Source organism: Tamandua tetradactyla, chromosome 19, assembly GCF_023851605.1.
Source record: "Tamandua tetradactyla isolate mTamTet1 chromosome 19, mTamTet1.pri, whole genome shotgun sequence".
Taxonomy (NCBI): Eukaryota; Metazoa; Chordata; class Mammalia; order Pilosa; family Myrmecophagidae; genus Tamandua; species Tamandua tetradactyla.
Genome location: NC_135345.1, coordinates 44249318 through 44266952, shown reverse-complemented (window position 1 = coordinate 44266952; position 17635 = coordinate 44249318). Strand labels below are relative to the sequence as shown.

Here is a 17635-nt window from a genome sequence, read left to right as displayed (position 1 = left end):
TTTTTCTGGAGTAATGGAAATGTTCTAAGAGTCACCATGGTGATGAATGAACAACCATGTGGTGATATGGTGAACTACTGATTTTATATTTTGGATGGACTGTATGGTATATGAAATATATCTCAATAAAATTACAGTTGAAAAAATGTTATCTAGAAGAAGAGGAAATTGGCGAATGAGAAACAATTAGCACTCAATGAACTGCTAAATTTCAAGACAGGACTGTGAAAATAAACAAAAAGACCCAATATAATATACAGGTATATAAAGTCAACAAGTTTGACAAAACAATACTTATTCTTACCACACGTGGTGGATTTTGATATTTTCTATTCTACCTAATAAAAAAAAAAAAAGTTGTTTGTGGCCACTAACTGATTTCAAAACTCACTAATGGGTCTTAACCTGGGGTCTAAAAATCTGCTCCAAGCCATCTAACCTAATAATTGTTTGGAAAAACATACCCAAATTTTTGAAAAAATTCACTCAAGTACATTTAAAAATTCAAAGATCTTTTACTGCATATCTTTTTTCATCATATGCAAGTAATTTCAGAAATATGAAAATGCCTCTGGTTTATTCTATCCAAAAATTACCATACTAAGACTCCTCTGATCAGCAGTAATCAAGTGGAAGGATGAAGTTAGCTTACTGTGTTCAGTTTCTCTACAAACACTCAGAGTCTACAATTAAGTTTTGAATTTAACTTTAGAACATTTTTTTAAATCTATTTAGGGTGTTCATTTTGTGATAAATCACTGAACTATGCATTTCAGTTTTATATACTTTTCTGTATATGTAATTTATTTCACAATAAAACCGGCTTAAAATTTTTTATTGGTTTACATTTTAAGAGCAAAGGGCCTAGCCACCACAGTAACAAATAGTTCATAAAAAACATCAGTAGTTCTTTGGGTGAAAAATTCTTAAGGAACAGAAAATACACATAGTCCTAAGTACCATGCTATAGAATCCGTTCTAATTGAGAAAGATATCTACAATGGAGAATGCCATAGACACCATTTTAATCAAACAAACATACTCAATGATGGGACAAATCAGCATAAAGTGCTTCCTGAAATACATTCTCACTATATACAGAGTTATGTATCATATACCACTTACTTAATAGTCCTGCCAAAATGAGTCGGGTGAAAAAAATTTAAATTCAATTTGAGGAACATTCTGCAAAACAACAGGTCTGAACTCAAAAAAAAAAAAAAAATCAATGTCATGGAAGCCAAAAAAGGGGGAGGGCGTGGGTAGCAAGGCAAAATGTTCTAGAATATAGCGACTAAAAAGATACGGAGAGAAAATGCCTTGCACGCTTTTTGTTTAGATCCTGCATGAGGGCAGAACAATTTTAAAGGACAAATGAGGAAATCTGAACATGAACTGTCTATTAAGTAATAATATGTCATTAATGTTAAATTCCCAAATGTGATCAATGAATTGAGGACACGTAAAATACTGAAGTATTTATGAATTACTATCATGATATATACGGTTCAGCAAAAGAAAAACGTGCAAATAGAGATGTTGCATACTCTTAAAAAAAAAAAAAAAAGGAGAAAGGACGATTCGCCCAATTTACACAGATAGTTTAACACTAGTAGGGCAATAACGCTCCGGTATAAATAACTACTAAGCTGCAGACCGGCGTTATAAAAGTATGTTTCTCTTCGTAAAGAAGTAAGGACAAAGTAAGGAGAAAAAAAACAAAACCGCTCTCCGCCCTTTGGGTAATTTCTACCCAACAGCACAAAATAGGCAGAAACGTTGTCTGCCAAGTACTACTGTGCGGAATGAGACGCGTTGTGTCACGGCACAACCTCAGATGGCATCTTCAACCTTGCAGCTATGACAATCAGAGAGCAAACAGCGGAAACAGGCAAGAAGGCCCAGTTTCCATGTCACACAGGTGAGGGCTACCTGTTACAGGCTGGCCCGTTATCTTTTCAGAAACAGAAGGCTATAGTTCCCTTAATATTTTCGCCCGCAATCCCCCCTTCCCCACCTCAATCCTATACCCATCTCGCAAACCCCTTTCCCGAACGCACGGAGCTTCTGGAGCCCGTCGGGACCAGTTTGCAACACTTTCTGCTCCATCCTAACTCTAGTAGATCAAATCCTAAGACCCTGAACGCTCACTTACCACTGCGCCCGCCCCCTGAGGGCCATTCGGGGCCGGATCTGCCATGGGGACTCACACACGCGTCAGGGGACGCTGCGATCACGAAGAAAGAGACAAAGCGTCAGCACCGGGTCCACAACACAGTAACCACACCCCTGCCCCCTGGCCACAGAACCACCACGCCCCGTCCGAACTCCAAGCCTCCTCAGAGGAAGGGTCTCGCCCGCCCGGGTGCAGTGGTTTGCCAGAGGAACAACCACCGCCCCGGGAAATACCTGCCCGGCACTGCCGCGAGCAAAGCTGGGTTTCCAGAAAGAGGATAGCGTAGGCCGAGCTTCCGAGCAAGGCCGTAGGGACTGCTCCAACACTGCCGGTACCGGGTTATTGCCAAACCCGGAAATTCTCCTTTCACTTCCGTGGTAAAGAGGCGGTGACTAAGGTGGGGGAACGGAAGGAATAACCTGCGGCATGACGGGAAGTGTGGTTTTTTGTCTCCTTTGGCCTCCCGGAGACCCACTTTCAGGTTTGGTTCGGGTAAGCTAAGAAGCGAGGCTGACGAAACAATTTTTCCCTTATCTCCAGCTCACAAAAGTTCCTATCTGCCTAAGTCCAAAGCAAATCTAACTACCTATTATGGAAGACTCAGAAACGTCATCTCACTCTCTCTATTCAGGGGCTCACTAAGCCCTGTGGTTCTTCTTCTAATATTAATTAATTATTTCGGCAAATATTTAATGAGGCCTGCTATGTGACAAGGCCCCGGGCTTGGCACTGACGATGGAAAAACGGAGAGGCAGACAAGTAAATCGAAATCACAGCACAGTTTGTATGGCCAGAAGCAGAGTTAAGTATAGGAAGGCACTGTGGGAGGGCAGAGAAGGGTACCTAAATGATAGGGGCTCTGGGAAGGTTTCCTACAAAAGGTAATCCAGGCCCTGAGTCCTGAAGGACAAGTAAAAGTTGGTTAAATGGGGAAGAAGAGTCCAGACAGAGGATCCGAAAGTACATGAAGCAACAGGACAGAGTCAAAAGACTAGCTCCGTATGACCTGAAGGAAGGTGCCAGTAAAGGAATTATGGAAGATTTGGACTAGAGAGGCAGGCAGGGGTGTGCTAAGGAAAGGATCTGAACTTGACCCTGAAAGTCCCAGGGACCCACTGTACAATTGTAAGCAGAAGCATGACATCCTGAGATTTAGAAAGATCACTCTGGCACCCAAGTTGAGGACCTTCAGAGGGGCAAGCTAAAAGCTTAACTTGGGAGGTTGATACATCCATATAGGAGAAAAACAGTGAGATGCTTCTGAATCGAGGTGAGATTTTGCAGGAAGAGAAAAGGAAAGATATCGTCGGCATCCAAGATTTAGTTACTGACTAGACAGATATGGGTGTGCAGGAAAGGCAAGGGAGAAGTTACATGCAGGGCAGTTGGTACCCCACTTGGAAATCAATGCACCTGTAGTGCTTCAATTTTTTCAGATGTGTTATATTCTCCGGTATTCATGGGCAGTCCATTACTAGTCACCTATAGCTGAGAAGTCAAGTAGAGTGCTCTTGAAGCTGGGTAAACTTTATTTCTGAGGCCACTGTCCAAGTTCAGTTCCTCAGGATTACTTATCCCCCTAGTTGAGCTAGAATTCCACCTCCTCTGCACTCACTTATCACTTATCTATTTGTCTCGTACTTAGCACTTTCTAACATTTCTTATAATCACTTATGAATCTGCCTCTGTGTGTATATGTTTTACTGTCTGTGGTGGTTTGAAGCTATATGTACCCCAGAAAAACATGCTCTTAAATTTTATCCCATTCAGTCCCTCTGTCCTGCCTTCACAAGAATGATGTTCTGCCAACTTGGGCTACAGAGATATCTTTTGCAGCAAGTCAGGGCCAATGCTATGCGAACATTAAGCAGAAACTTGGTGAAATATAAGTCAAGATTTGAAAGAAAAGTAGATAATTAACATTTAACTAGTTGAATGAGTTTTAATAGGATAATTTCTAAAAATTGAGGTATGGAGGAAATTCACATGTGGTAGTTTGGAGCTGTACATTCCCAGAAAAACATGTTCTTAATCTTAATCCATTCCTGTGGGTGTGAACCCATTGTAAAATGGACCTTTTAATGAGGTTCCTCCAGTTAAGGTGTGGCCCATCTCAATCAGGATGAATCTTAATCCTGTTACTGGAGGCTTTTATAAAAGAATGAAATTCAGAGAGAAAGCCAAGAGGGGCATGGAGCTGAAGGTCAATGGAATCTGGAAGAGAAGGAAGAAGCCACCAAATGCATTGCCAAGTGACAGAGGAGCCAGGGACCAAGCATCACTGACAGCCATCCCCAGAATACCAGTCTTCCAAAAGAAAGCATTGCATGAATGAATCCTTGATTTGGACTTTCTCTTAGCTTCAAAACCATGAGCTGATAAACTCCCATTATTTAAATCAACCCATTGCATGGTTTTTGCTTGAGCAGCCAAGGAAACTAAAACAACATGATGTTCACTTAAGGAAGTATAGTGCCACACATTGAATTGCAAGATGCATTTCTGCCTTTCAATTTTGTGGCAATTGAGCATCAAAAAAGTTGGACATCTCTTACAATAAATTGAATGACAGACTATCTTTCTTATTATGTCTTTCCTAAATATTATTTGTAAACATTAATTGGGAAAACAACTTTTAACAAGACACAGACCCACATGTATAAAATATACATCTTGTATTTTTTTCCTGGCCTGTCTGAATGAGATGCCTCACAGATAATCTATTTTTTTTATTTTTATTAATAAAACCAATCAACATACAATATGAACATTCTTTTTATCACATAAATGGATATTCATTATCATTATCATCCTTAGAACATTTGCATCAATTCAGAAAAAGAAAATAAAATAGAAAAAAAATTCATACATACATACCCCTTACCCCTCCCATTCATTGATAACTATCATTTCAATCTACTGAATTCATTTTGACATTTTTCCCCCTATTATTTATTTATTTTTAATCCTTATATTTTACTCATCTGTCCATAAGGTAGATAAAAGAAGCATAAGACACAAGGTTTTCACAATCACATAGTCACGTTGCGAAAGCTATATCATTATACAATCATCTTCAAGAAACATGGCTGCTGGAACACAGCTCTGAGTTTTCAGGCAGTTAGTTCCCTCCAGCCTCTCTGTTATGCCTTAACTAAAAAGATGATATCTATTTCATGCGTAAGAATAACCTCCAGGATAACCTCTCAACTCTGTTTGGAGTCTCTCAGCCATTGACACTTTATTTTGTCTCATTTCTCTCTCCCCTCTTTCCATCGAGAAGGTTTTCTCAATCCCCTGGTGCTGAGTCCCAGCTCATTCTGGGATTTCTGTCATTGGTGCCTTCTGGTCCACACCCTTGGGTGTCATGTCCCACATAGAGAGGGGGAGGGGCAGTGAGTTTGCTTGTCCTCTTGGCTGAGAGAGAGAGAGGCCACATTTGAGCAACAGAAGAGGTTCTTTTGGGGGTCACTCTTAGGCCTAATTTTAAGTAGGCTTAGCCTATCCTTTGCAGGGTTAAGTTTCATATGAACAGATAATCTGTTTTTGATGGAATTTCAATTTATTGGTCAATCTGTTATATGATTAGTATATGTGGCTTTCTGCTTTTGTTTTAAATATTCTTTGGTTCTTCTCAGTTTACCAAGGCAGAATTTTATTGTGCAAATAAGAAGTACAAAGCCATATTTCTTTACCAGATGAGCCTTGGGTATTATGCTTATCTGAGAATGTCCTCTGTGTGTGTTTAAATAAATATATCATTGTTTTGCAAAAAAAAGATATATATATATATATATACATACATAAAATTTGGTCATAAAATACTAATAATAATATTAGAAAGACTAATCAGTGAATGCTAAACTAATGTATGAAATGTTCTTAGGGGATCATATTCACACAGGTCCATAGTATCATTTATTTAATTTATTTAGCTAATTACAAAAGGACAGAGGATTGTTTTCTATGCAGCAACATGTCAGTTAACACCTCAACCAAGGAATCAAATTTAGCATCCTTTACGATGGTTTACCCTGTGTTTGTCTCCTAATATGATATAATACAATATAAATAACATTCCCTATAAAAAATTCTGAATGTAATTAAAAGGGGAAATGTTGGGTTATATACATGGTAATAAAATTAAAAATTGTTTAAATAGATCCATGGAGACCTAAGAGTTGCTTCCAGGAAGCCTCTTTGTTGCTCAGATGTGATCTCTCTCTAAAAGCCCAACTCTGCAAGGAAAATCATTGCCCTCCTACGTGGTACAAGCATTCAGGGGTGAAAATCTCCTTGACAACGTGGGTCATGACTCCCAGGGTGGAGTCTGGCCCGGGTAACCCGAGATACACAACACTTTCCTGACCTAAAAGGGGAAAAGAAGTGTAATAAGATAAGGCATTAGTGACCCAGAAAGATCAAATGGAGCTGACTCTATTCTGGAGGCTGCTGTTATGCAAATTTCAGTTAGATACTGCTAATTGCCATGGTTTGCTAAACCCCAATCAACATCAGTCCTGTTGACTCTTAATACCTTGGGCTCAAACTGAGACTGTAAAGGTTTCATGCACTAGATTTGTCTTCCTGGAACATATAATCCCCAGCGGGTTCCTAAATTAAATAAATCCTGAAACTCAGAGGGTCAGCCCCTCCAGGATTATTGATTAATTACATCACCCTATCCTTTAGTATGGATACCCCTTCTCAACATGAAAAAGTCCTATAGATTGGGAGAAGGATTAAAGGAGAAGGAGGAGATATAACAGAGAAAATGAAATTTAACAAATGAATATGGCTGCTGAATATATATTAATACTCCTAGCCTCCAGTGGTTTGGAGAAACTAGAAGGAAAAATATGAGACGATGTCATGATCCCATGTCAAACACTTGGATCTGTTCTGTAACTACTTGCTGAAGTGTCCTTTGAAAATTATTGCCTTTTTTGTTCTTTGTTTTGTAAATATGTTATAAATTTCAGTGAAAAAAATTTAAAACAAACAAGGAAAAGATCCATGGAGATGCAGTGCACAAACATGAACCCTAAATTGAACTATGGGCTATGGTTAATAGCACGTTTATAAAATTAAGCTATCATCAACTGTAACCAATGTTACAAGACTGGGTGTTAGTGGTGGTGGTGTGCGGGAGTCCTGTATTTTGTGCATAATTGTCCTGGAACCCGCAACTTCTCTAATTATATATTTTAAAAGATGCAGTGGAAAGGATATAGACTTTAATATCAGAAAGATTATGTTTGGTTCTGACACTGGCAGTTCTATAGCAATGTTTGTATAACCTTGGGAAAGATATTCAACTTCTCTACAAAACTGTTTTTTAATCTGTGTGATGGTTAGGTTCTGGTGTCAACTTGTCCAAATGATTATTCCAGTTGTCTGGTCAGGCAAGCACTGGCCTGACCATTGCTGCAAGGATATTTCGTGGCTGGTTGATTAAATAATCAGTCAGTTGATTGCATCTGTGGCTGATTCTATTTGTGATCAACTAAGGTATGTCTTCCACAGTGAGATAATCCAACCAATTGAAGCTTTTTAAGGAAGAAAAGAGACTCACTTCTTCCGCCAGCTAGTCTCTCCTGTGGACTTCATCCAGACCCTACATCGGAGCTGCCAGCTTCTCAGCCTCCCCTATAGATTTTGGACTCTTCCATTCCCACAGTTGCATGAGATACCTTTATAAATTTCATATTTACAGATCTCTCCTATTGGTTCTGTTTCTCTAGAGAACCCTAACACAATCTGTAAAATGAGAATGTGTCCATTTGTATTCTGTATGAAGCAGACACCAAGAAAGTGTTAAACATTCAAGGGATTTATTGAGGCAAACATCTGTGAATGATAATGAGGTGAAGCAAAAGTAGACAGAACTTCAGTTAGCAATGGATGTCTGGCACCCAGAAAAGGAGAAAGTAAAGGAAGGTATAAAGAACCTCACAATCTGAGAAAATCTTATGGCTGATGGAGAATCCCTGAGAAAATCTTATGGCTGATGGAGAATCGCTGAGCCAAATGTGCCTGCTAGAAGAATCCCATGGAAAGTGGGAATGGCTCAGTTCTAGCTGAGCAATTGGGCTCAGTCATTGGATGGAAGCAAGTAGCCTTATGCAAACACAGGAGTAAATTTGAAGTGGTGGAAGCCCCAAGCTGTTAATCAGTAATGCTCTCTTCAGCTGGTTTTCTTGAAAGGCGTTCTGAGTGGTACACTTCCATGGTTGCCATAAGAGATAAGAACACCATGCTTATAGGATTATTGTAGTAAATGAGATACCATGTAAATTTCCTGCCACAGTGTCTGGCATATAATAGGAACTATAGAACTGTACTTTGAATCCAACCACTGGAAGTATAAATAGCCTCAAATGAAAACTTCCTAAACATGAATCCTCAGTGGTCTAAACTTTAGAATATAAATATATATTTTTCATGCAATAACATTATATTTGTAGTGTTAATTGGTGGTACACATGAGCCTATATAAATCCTTTCAATTGTGTTCAACTTCAATATGGTAATATTACTTATAGACCCACTAGTGAACTGCTTTCACTTCTATCTATTCCCTTACAATTAAATTCAACCTCATTAGCTAATGTTCACCCATCTAAACTTCTGTGTATCTTTAGGTCCCTTATTTTCTGTATTATAATCCTCTGATTGGCTTATTTCACTCAGGATTATGTCTTCAAGGCTCATCCATCTTGTCATGTGGTTCAGTACATCATTTCATTTTACTGCTGCATAATATTCCATCATATGTATATGCCATATTTTGTTAATCCACTTACCTGTTGATGAGCACTTGGATTGTTTCTATCTTTTGGCAATTGTAAATAGTGCTGCTATGAACATTTTGTGCAAATGTCTATTTGTGTCATTGCTTTCAGCTCATCTGGGTATATACCGAGTAGTGGTATTGCTGACTCAGAGGACAACCCGATATTTAGTTTTCTGAGGAACTGCCAAACTGTCTTCCATAGCAGCTGTACTATAATACATTCCCACCAGCAGTGAATAAGTGTCCCAATTTCTTCACATCCTATACAACATTTATAGTTGCCTGTGTCTTTAATAACTGCCATTCCTATAGGTTTAAGGTGATATCTCATTGAGTCTTCATCTGCATTTCCCTTATAGCTAATGGGAATGAGCATCTTTTTATGTGCTTTTTAGCCATCTATATTTGCTCTTCAGAAAAATGTCCATTAATATCTTTAGCCCACTTTACAATTGGGTTGTTTGATCTTTTGTTGTTGAGTTGTATGATTTCTTTACGTATACATGATGTCAAACCTTTATCCGGTGTGTGAATTCCAAATAATATTTTCTCCCATTGAGTTAGCTGCCTCTTCACCTTTTTGACGAAGTCTTTTGAGGCGCAAAAGCATTTGATTTTAAGGAGTTCCCATTTATATGTTTTTTCTTTTGTTGCTTATGCTTTGCATGTAAAGTTTAGGAAACTACCTTCTATTACTAGGTCTTGAAGATGTTTCCCTACATTTTTTTCTAGGAGTTTTATGGGACTGGTTCTCATATTTAGATGTTTGATCTAATTTGAGTGAATTTTTGTATAGGGTGTAAGGTAAGGGTCCTCTTTCCTTCTCTGGCTATTGATATCCAGTTCTCCCATGCCCATTTATTGGAAAGACTATTTTGTCCCAGTTCAGTGAATTTGGGGGCCTTGTCAGAGATCAGCGGACCATAGAGTTGGTGGTCTATTTCTGTGCTCTCGATTAGATGCCATTGGTCAATACTTCTAACTTTGTGCCAGTACCATGCTATTTTGACCACTGTGGCTTTATAATACATTTTAAAATCAATGAGTGTTTATCCTCCCACTTCAGGCTTCTTTTTAAGGATGTTTTTAGCTATTCAGGGACTCTTTCCTTCCGATGAATTTGGTAACTAGCTTTTCCAAGTCTTCAAAGTAGGTTGTTGAAATTATAATTGGTACTGCATTGAATCTGCATATCAATTTGGGGAGGATTGACAGCTTAACTATATGTAACCTTCCTATCCATGAGCAAGGAATGTCTTACCACCTATTTAGATCTTCTTTGATTTCTTTTAGCAATGTTATGTAGTTCTCTGTATATAAGTCCTTTACATCCCTAGATAAGTTTATTCTTAGGTACTTGATTCTTTTAGTTGTTATTTTGAATGGAATTTTCTCCTTAACTGACTCCTTGTTTAGATCATTGTTTATGTATAGAAATATTACTGATTTTTACATATTAACTTTATAACATGCCACCTTGCTGAATTTGTTTATTAGCTCAAGTAACTTTGTTGTAGATTCCTCAAGATTTTCCAAGTATAATATCATGTCATCTGCAAATAATGAAAGTTTTACTGCTTTCTTTCCTATTGGGAATCTTTTTATTTCTTTTTCCTGCCTGATTGCTATAGCTATAACTTCTAGTACAATGTTCAATAGTGATGACAGAGGGCATCATTACCTTGTTCTCGATCTTAGGAGGAAAGTTTTCAGCCTTTCACCATTGAATATGATGCTGTCTATCGGTTCTTCATATATGCCTTTTATCATGTTGAGGAAGTTACCTTTAATTGTTGTATGTCTCTAGTATGTTTTTTATTTGGTCTACAGCATCTTTAATCTCTGTAATATCTGCTATTTTTCTATTTATTCTTTCAAATTCCTCTTTATGCTCTTCTACTGTCTTCTTGATCTCTTTCATGTTATTAGCCATCCCATTTATTTTACTTAGTAGAGTTATATGAACATCTATGATTAGTTGTTCCAACATCTGTGTCTCCTCTGGTGTTTTAATTTAGTCATTATGCTGCACTATATCTGTCTGCATCTTCATATGGTTGCTGAACTTCTCTTGTCTTCGTGGCCTGTAAATATGTTGATAGGGTTACTTTGGACGTTGAGTTCCTTCAGTAGTCTAAAGCTTTGTATAGAATATAAATATTAAATATACACTGAAAAATAGAAAGCACACTGAAAAATATATTTGAACACATGCTTGATAAAGCTTCTAGTATGTGATTATAAAATGAGTATAGGGATTTTAAACATTGTGGATTACCAAACAGAAATAAAAGTTTCTCAGGATTATTTGTCAGAGCTGAAAATTATTCTAAATTAAAACACATTCATGCAATATTAGTAAAAATTATTCATTTGGAAATATTTAAAGGTTTGGTGACTGATGGTCCTTCTAAGATTATGTAAAACAGCTTCCATCTTTTTTCAAGAGATTGATTCAGATTACCATTAAATCCATAAATTTTCTAATTCAAAAATACCCTCTTAAACATATGAAAAGATTTTGGTCTCATTAAAATCAGAGAAATGTACATTAAAACATTAATGAGGGAAGCCTGGAGCCCTCAGGAGTGCATGGACCAGAGATGGAGACTATGAAGTAAACCAAGCCACATTCCCTGAATATACTATCCTCGTTGGTGCAGCCCTGCGACCTGTGACCTACCCCATACCCCATGCACCTTAACCCAGTCACCTGGACCCCTCCCTGAGCTCCAAGCAGCCCTGACCCACCAACCCCCATACCGTCCCCATATCCCCACCCCAAGTATGTGCTTGCCTGCTCCAGCACAGTCCACCTCTCCTGCACAAGTGCAGTCTCACCCTGTCCCTCCCGAGCCCTACTTCCCCCTCCCTACCCCTGCAGGTGGTCACCAGCACATAAAAGCTGCTGGCACTTACCTCCATACCCAGGCTACACCCAACCCCAGCCCATACAGTCGTGCAACCTCACCCCGACCTCTTGGCGCTGCCGGGCCCCATCCATGCAGATTCAACACCAACCCACCCCCCTGAGCTCTGCGTATGTGCACAAAGTGCCCCTGTGCCCTATAACAGCGCACACCAGGGCCCCGCTCCCCAGACCCATGGACCTGCACAGCCACATCTTCCCTGCCACTGGGCACCCACACTCACAGACACCCACATAGCAGTCCCAACCTGGGCCTATACTTTCGCTGCAACACATCGCTGCACTGTTGTGCCCCACTACATGCCCCACTCCATGCCCCACATCCTGCTCCATATCCTTCCTACAAATACAGATCTTTAGACTACTGAAAGAAATCAATTTCCAAAGTAAATTCAAGATATTTAAATGCCACGAATACAGCAGAAGATCACTAAATATATCATGATGCAGAAAGATATAGCCCAGCCTAATGACCAAATAAAAACACCAGAGGAGTCACAGACATTGGAACAATTAATCTAAGATGTCCATATAACTTTACTAAAAAGAATAAATGTGATGGCTAATGACATACAGGAGATCAAAAAGACATTAGAAGAGCATAAAAAGGAATTTGAAAGAATAATAGAAAAATAGCAGATATCACAGAGATTATATGTTGTAGAACAAATATAAAGCATACTAGAGAGCTGAAGAGACAGAAGAAAGAATAAGTGAACAAGAGGAGAGGATAACAGATTTTGAACACAAATGGCAAAAAAAAAAAAAAGATGGAAAATTTTGAATTGGATCTCAGGGAAATGGTGGACAAAACAAAGCTTACAAATATAAGAATCATTGATGTCCTAGAAGAAAAATAGAAGAGTAAAAGACTAGGAAGGTTAGTGGAGGATATAATGGGGGAAAACATCCTGTGCTGGTTTGAAAGGATGTATGCCCCCTAGAAAAGCCATGTTTTAATCAAAATCCCATTTCATAAAGGTAGAATAATCCCTAGTCAATACTGTATGTTTGAAACTGTAATCAGATCATCTCCCTGGATGATGTGATTTAGCCAAGAGTGGTTGTTAAACTGGATTAGGGGATGAGATGTCTCTACCCATTTGGGTGGGTCTTGATTGGTTTACTGGAGTCCTGTAAAAGAGGAAACATTTTGGAGAATGAGAGATTCAGAGAGAGCAGAGAATGCTGCAGCACCACGAAGCAGAGAGTCCACCAGCCAGCGACCTTTGGAGATGAAGAAGGAAAATGCCTCCCGGGGAGCTTCATGAAACAGGAAGCCAGGAGAGAAAGCTAGCAGATGACACTGCACTTACCATGTACCCTTCCAGCTGAGAGAGAAACTGTGACTGTGTTCACCATGTGCCCTCTCACTTGAGAGAAAGACCCTGAACTTCATCAGCCTTCTTGAACCAAGGTATCTTTCCCTGGAGGGATGCCTTAGATTGGACATTTCTATAGACTGGTTTTAATTGGGACATTTTCTCGACCTTAGAACTGTAAACTAGCAAATTATTAAATTCTTCTTTTAAAAGCCATTCCATTTCTGGTATATTGCATTCTGGCAGCTAGCAACTAATACACATCCCAACCTTTATAAAGGATGTAAATATGCAAATAAAAGAAGCCTAATGAACTCCAAATAGAATAAATCCCAATAGTCTTCCCCAAGACACATACTAATCAGTTTGTCAAATGGTGAAGGGAAGCAGATATTCCTAAAAGTGGCAAAAGAAAAGCAATCTACTATAATCAAGGGAACACACATAAGGCTGAGTTCAGACTACTCAACTGGCACTATGGAGACAAGAAGGCAGTGGTATGATATATTTAAGATACTGGAGGAGTGGTGCCTGCCCATGAAAAAGAAAAGAAAGAAAGAAAAAGAAGATCCAGAATGAGAAAGATGTCCAGCCAAGAATTCTGTACCCAGCCAAACTGTCCTTCAAAACTGAGGGAGAGATTAAAGTTTTCACAGACAAACAAAGTCTGAGAGAATTTGTCAACAAGAGACTGGCTCTCCAAGAAATACTAAAGGGAGTTCTGCCAGTTGAAAAAAAAAAGACAGGAGAGAGTGGTCTGGAGGAGGACACAGAATTGGAGAGTATCAATAAGGGTATCTTAAAGGATAAAAAGAGAAAGAGGGAAAAGAATATATAGATCTGACAAAGAAAATTCAAAAGATAAGACGGTGAATTCAAGAAATGCCTTAACAGCAATAACTTTGAATGTTAACAGACTAAACTTATCAATTAAAAGATACAGATTGGCAGAATGGATTAAGGAATATAATCCAGCTATGTGCTGCTTACAAGAGATTCATCTTAGACACAAGGATACAAATAGATTTAAAGTGAAAGGATGGAAAACGGTGTTCCATGCAAGTTGTAACCAAAAGAAAGCAGGAGTAGCTATACTAATATCAGATAAAATAGACTTTAAATTTAAAGACATCATAAGAGACAAAGAAGGACACTATATATTAGTAAAATGGACAATTCGCCAAGAAGATATAACAATCATAAATGTTTCTGCTCCCAATCAAGGAGCTCCAAAGTACATGAGACAGACATTTTCAGAACTAAAGGGAGTGATAGATGTTTCAACAATAATAATAAGAGACTTCAATATACCATTCTCCTCTATAGATTGAACAACCAGAAAGGAGATCAACAAGGAAATAGAGAAATTAAACAATTTGATAAATGGATAGACCTAATAGACATATTAGACATACTTTCTTCTCTAGTGCTCATGCAACATTCTCCAGGATAGCTCATATGTTTGGGGAACAAAACAAGTCTCTATAAATTTAAGAACATTGAAATCATTCAAAGCATTTTCTTTTATCACAATGGAATGAAGCTGGATATAAATAACCACCAAAGAATGAGACCTTTCACAAATACATGGAGATTAAATAACACACTCTTAAACAATAAATGGGTCAAAGAAGAAATTGCTAGAGAAAGCAGAAGCTATCTGGAGATGAATGAAAATGCGAATACAACATATCAGAACTTATGGGACGTGGAAAAGGCTGTGCTGAGAGGAAAACTTATTGCCCTAAATGACTTATTGCCCTAAATGTCTATATTAAGGAACAAGAAAGAGCAAAAATTGAGGACTTAACTGCTCACATGGAGGAACTTGAGAAACAATAAGCAAACTAACGCCAAAGCAAATAGAAGAAGAGAAATAACAATTATTAAAGCAGAATTAAATTAATGGGAGAACAACAACTAACAATGGAAAGAATCAATAAATGAAATGTTGGTTCTTTCAGAAAATCAATAAAATTGATGGGCCACTACCAGGACTGACAAAGAACAAAAGAGAAGGTATGTAATAAACAAAATCAGAAACGAAAAGGGGTGCATTACCACAGACACTGAAGAAATAAAAGAAATCATATGATGATGCTATGAACAAGTATGTGCCAACAAACTAGACAACTTAGATGAAATCAACAAATTCTTAGAAACACACAAACAAGCTACACTGACTCAGAAAGACATAGTAGATCTCAACAAACCAATCACAAGTAAAGATATTCAGTCATCAAAAATCTTCCTACAAAGAAAAGCCCAGGGCCAGGTGGCTTCACAGGGGAATTTTATCAAACATTCCAAAAAGAACTAACACCAATCTTGCTCAAATTTTCCAAAACAATTGAGGAAAAAGGAACACTACCTAATGCATTTTATGAAGCTAATATTTTAATATCAAAACTGGGTAAAGATGCTATAGGAAAGGAAAACTACAGGCCAATCTCCCTAATGACCACAGATGCAAAAATTCTCAACAAAATACTAGCAAGTCAAATCCAACAACACATTAAAAGAATTATACACCACGACCAAGTGGGGTTTATACCAGAAATGCAAGGATAGTTCAACATGAGAAAATCAGTTAATATAATTCAGCACATTAACAGATCAAAAGGGGAAAATCATGTGATCATCTCGATTGATGCTGAAAAAGCATTTAACAAAATTCAGCATCCTTTTCTGATAAAAACAATTCAAAGGATAGGAATCAAAGGTAACTTCCTCTATATGATAAAGGGCATAATGAAAAACTGATAGACCCAGGTTCAAATCCTGGACCATGCACACACACAAATGATACACAAATGAACACACACAAAAAAATGATAGCCAGCATCATAGTCAATGGAGAGAGAATGAAAGCTTTCCCCCTAATATCGGGAATGAAAAAAGCACATCCTCTGTCACCATTATTACTCAACATTGTACTAGAAGTTCTAGCTAAAGCAATCAGACAGGAAAAAGAAATAAAGGCATCCAAATTAGAAAGGAAGAAATAAAATTTCATTATTTGCAGATGACATGATACTAGGAAAATCCAGAAGAATCTACAACAAAGTTACTTGAGCTAATAAACAAATTCAGCAAGGTAGCGGGATAAAAAATTAATGTGCAAAAATCAATAATGTTTCTATACACAAGCAATAACCTAAGAGAAGAGTCAGTTAAGGAAAAAATCCCATTCAAAATAGAAACTAAAATAATCAAATAGCTAGGAATGAACTTATCTAGGGGTGTAAAGGACTTGTACATAGAGAACTACATAACATTGCTAAAAGAAATCAAAGAAGATCTAAATAAGTGGAAAGACATTCCTGATGATGGATAGGAAGATTAAATATAGTTAAGATATCAATTCTACCAAGGTAATCTGCAGATTCAACAGAGTACCAATCAAAATTCCAACACTCTACTTTGAAGACTCAGAAAATCTAGTTACCAAATTCATCTGGAATTTGGGAAAGAGACCCTGAATAGCTAAGAGCATCCTAAAAAAGAAGAACAAATTGGGAGGATTAACACTTCCTGATTTTAAAACTTATTATAAGACCACTGTGGTCCAAACAGCATGGTACTGGCACAAAGATAGAAGTATTGACTAATGGAGTCAAATTGAGAATGCAAAGAGATAGACCACTAAATCTATGGTCAACTGATCTTCAACAAGGCCCCCAAATCCTCTGAACTGGGACAAAATAGTCTTTTCAATAAATGGGCATGGGAAACTGGCTATCAATAGCCAAAATAATGAAAGAGGACCCTTACCTTATACCCGGTGCAAAAATAAACTCAAAGTGAATCAAACACCTAAATATAAAAACTAACACTATAGAGCTCCTAGAAGAAAATGAAAGGAAACATTTTCAAGACCTAGTAATGGAGGTCACTTCCTAAACTTTGCACCCAAGGCACAAGCCACAAAAGAAAAAATAGATAGATGGAACTCCTCAAAATCAAATGCTTCTGCACATCAAAAGACTTTGTCAAAAAGGTGAAGAGGCAACCAACTCAATGGGAAGAAACATTTGGAAATCACACATTGGACAAAGGTTTGATACCTTGTATACATAAAGAAATCATACAACTCAACAACAGAAGAACAAACAACCCACTTATAAAATGGGCTATAAGATATGAACAGGCACTTTTCTGAAGAGCAAATGCAGATGGCTCAAAAGCACATAGAGAGATGCTCATTTTCATTGTCTATAAGGGAAATGCACATCAAGACTACCATGAGAGACCACCTCACACCTATAAGAATGTCTGCTATTACACAAACAGGCAACTACAAATGTTGGAGAGGACATGGAGAAATTGGGACACTTATGCACTCCTGGTGGGAATGTATAATGATGCAGTGCTATGGAAGACAGTTTGGTGGTTCCTTAGGAAACTAAATA

General features: G+C 37.9%; 1 protein-coding gene and 1 long non-coding RNA gene across 3 annotated transcripts in view; one reads left to right on the top strand and one right to left on the bottom strand.

Annotated features, from left to right (window-relative positions):
* The window catches only part of TMEM33 (transmembrane protein 33), a 28458-nt gene extending 25922 nt beyond the window's left edge, over positions 1–2536 (bottom strand). Inside the window, exons 1-2 of one of the 2 annotated variants that reach the window (XM_077136757.1) lie at positions 2414–2536; positions 2156–2227 (exon numbers count right to left, since the gene is read on the bottom strand). In XM_077136757.1, coding sequence (XP_076992872.1) covers positions 2156–2200 — 45 coding nt within the window. In that variant the 5' untranslated portion in view covers positions 2201–2227; positions 2414–2536. Of the gene's footprint in view, positions 1–2155; positions 2228–2409 lie in introns of both variants that reach the window. The other variant, XM_077136756.1, reaches the window with a different exon arrangement.
* The window catches only part of LOC143663187 (uncharacterized), a 71480-nt gene continuing 56215 nt past the window's right edge, over positions 2371–17635 (top strand). Inside the window, exon 1 of the long non-coding RNA XR_013165852.1 lies at positions 2371–2668. This is a non-coding gene — a long non-coding RNA (uncharacterized LOC143663187). The remainder of the gene's footprint in view (positions 2669–17635) is intronic.